Source organism: Gavialis gangeticus, unplaced genomic scaffold (genome assembly GCF_001723915.1).
Source record: "Gavialis gangeticus isolate Ggan-Ray unplaced genomic scaffold, GavGan_comp1, whole genome shotgun sequence".
In the NCBI taxonomy this organism is placed as follows: domain Eukaryota; kingdom Metazoa; phylum Chordata; order Crocodylia; family Gavialidae; genus Gavialis; species Gavialis gangeticus.
The window spans coordinates 98,229,661-98,232,145 of NW_017729032.1; the positions used below are offsets into that span (position 1 = coordinate 98,229,661).

Genomic DNA, 2,485 nt, shown 5'->3' on the forward strand with positions numbered 1-2,485 from the left:
GCTGGGGTTATTTGACCCCAGCAGTCTTTCCTGGCCAGAGCAGGGGAGTTGGACCCTATGACCTCACGAGGTCCCTTCCAGCCTTAAACTTCTGTGAATTTGTGAAAGGATAAATTGCAGGCCTTTGTAACTTCTGATTTTCTGCTACAGTTTCTGAGAAAGGAAAAAAGTTGTTGCCATTGTATTCAAAAAGCAAATCTGTTAGGACACCCAGGAAACAATGTGCAACCCCACTGGACATGGCTAACAAACAATTATGGGCATGGCAAGAACACAATGGTGGGGGGGGGGATCTACAGACGATACTCAAAGATAGATAAGGTCTCGCACATTCATTAGACTTTCACTGTATAAAAATGTACAGTGGCTTTATTGACATGTACATTCCATTATGTTTACAGCTGCAAGATATGAGGCACACTCAGTATTGCACTTCATTAAAATTTCAGGCTCAAACATAACCCAGAAGTTTAAATGAAACTGCTGTTGTAATTTAGTAATTCTTATACAGGACAAACATTGATACCTTTATATACAGCGCGATACTTGTTATATTTATGCCTTTCTAACACAATTTTTTTATAACAGTCTAGGAAAGAAACCAGAATATTCCTCTTTTCCACCCTCACCTGTGATGCAGTTACAATTGTACAGGATTACAAAAAGTCAGTATACAATTATCAATATTTTTTTCTTTCTTCATCTGAAAGCCAGCATCATTCATAGTCCACAGACACAGAGATCCTTTAATAGCAAGTATTTATTTGTAAATGTCCAACGCTTCATAGCCGATGACTGTAATGGCCACATGCAAACACCTCACAAGTTTGATGTCTTGGTTCAAAAAAATGTCATTTTTCTCACAGCAAGTGTTATGTACACAGTATTTGGCATCCTTCTTGCACTGTAAATTGTTCCTTTTACCTGGTTTAGGAAATGGTCCCATCCTCATCCCAACTGGGGTTTATGCTCAGGACACTTGTGGGATGACATCAATGGTTTTGCTCTGGTTAAAAATGACTAATTTAAAAAGTGTGAGCATTTCTGCAAACCCCACAACCTAGAGCAAATTCTTCACCAGTGGGAGGATGAACAACATGAAGTGGACATTCTGTTCCTTCAAGCTGTTTCCCTTTGGGACCTGCAACCAGTTTAAACAAGGAGGGGGAAAAAAAGGAAGAGGAAGATAAATGGACTTGCAAAACTTGCGATGAGATGCAAAAAAAGCAGCAGGCCTATCTGAAAAAGCATAATATTAAATGGAAAAATCATTTTGCTTAGCTGGATGTTATGACACCCGTAAAAATGGATTCAGAATTAGAAAAAGTAGGTAATAGGCTTTAAGTAGGCAATGAAAAAGAAAAATCTTTTAATGATATAGAAAAAAAGTATGAACAGTTAGACAAGGTCCAGCAAAAAAACAGAACTGTTGGGTCTTAAAAGACAACACTGCGTTAAGGATCACATTTAAAAGAAAACACATGAAGAAACAGACTATAGATGCAATTACAGTGAATCAAATTAATTCAGGAAAATTAACTGACAATAACCTTGTAAAGAAGAAAACTAGTTTTATCAAACAGGACATTAATTCTATGAAATGTTACAGCTTAACGTGAAACAAGAAGAACCTTTACACAGAGCAACTTACATACTTGCTAAGTGGAAGTTGGGGTTCAACAGTTCCAAACGCTTTTGTTTATAGCTGCAGAGTGCATAAGTCAGGGTAAATACTGACTTGTAGCAATTTTAATTATTATAATTTTTGGTCTGTGCGACAGAACATGCAACTCAAAGCGGGTGAATGCATGGAGGCAATTTGAAATTCAACCCCCTACCAATGATAGTATTGATCTTACTGTGACAACAGTGCTGCTCATTTTGGAAAGCCCAATTTGACAAGGTTAAAAAATGAAGGAAGAATTGGAAGTCATTGCATAGTCATGGAACTATGATGCGACTGGAATAACAGAGACTGGTGGGATAGCTCACATGACTGGGGCACTATCATGGATGGGTACAAACTGTTCAGGAAGGACAGACAAGGAAGAATAGGTGGAGGAGTTGCACGATGTAAAAGAGTCATACAATTGCTCAGAGCTCCAGTATGAAACTAGAGAAAGGCCTGTTGAAAGTCTCTTGGTTAAGGTTAGAGGGGAGAGCAGCAAGGGTGATGTAGTGGGTGTCTGCTATAGACCACCAGACCAGGAGGAAGTGGTAGATGAGGCTTTCTTTAAACAGCTAGTGGAAATTTCCCGATCACAAGTCCTGGTTCTCATGGGAGAGTTCAATCTCCCTGACATCTGCTGGGAGGGCAATACAGCAGTGCACAGGCAATCCAGGACGTTTTTGGAGAGTGTTAGGGACACATTCTTGGTGCAAGTACTGGAGCGGCCAAATAGGGGCCATGATCTTCTTCAGCTACTGCTCATTAACAGGAAAGAATTGGTGATGAATGTAGTGGATGGCAACTTGGGCAGCAGTG

At 39.6% G+C, this 2,485-nt stretch overlaps 1 protein-coding gene across 1 annotated transcript in view; it reads right to left on the bottom strand.

Moving 5' to 3' along the window:
* Positions 1 to 335: 335 nt before the first annotated feature.
* The window catches only part of MYCBP2 (MYC binding protein 2, E3 ubiquitin protein ligase), a 336,755-nt gene continuing 334,605 nt past the window's right edge, over positions 336 to 2,485 (bottom strand). The window contains exon 85 of the mRNA XM_019523825.1: positions 336 to 1,141. Within this exon, the coding sequence (XP_019379370.1) occupies positions 1,026 to 1,141 (116 nt within the window). The 3' untranslated portion in view covers positions 336 to 1,025. The remainder of the gene's footprint in view (positions 1,142 to 2,485) is intronic.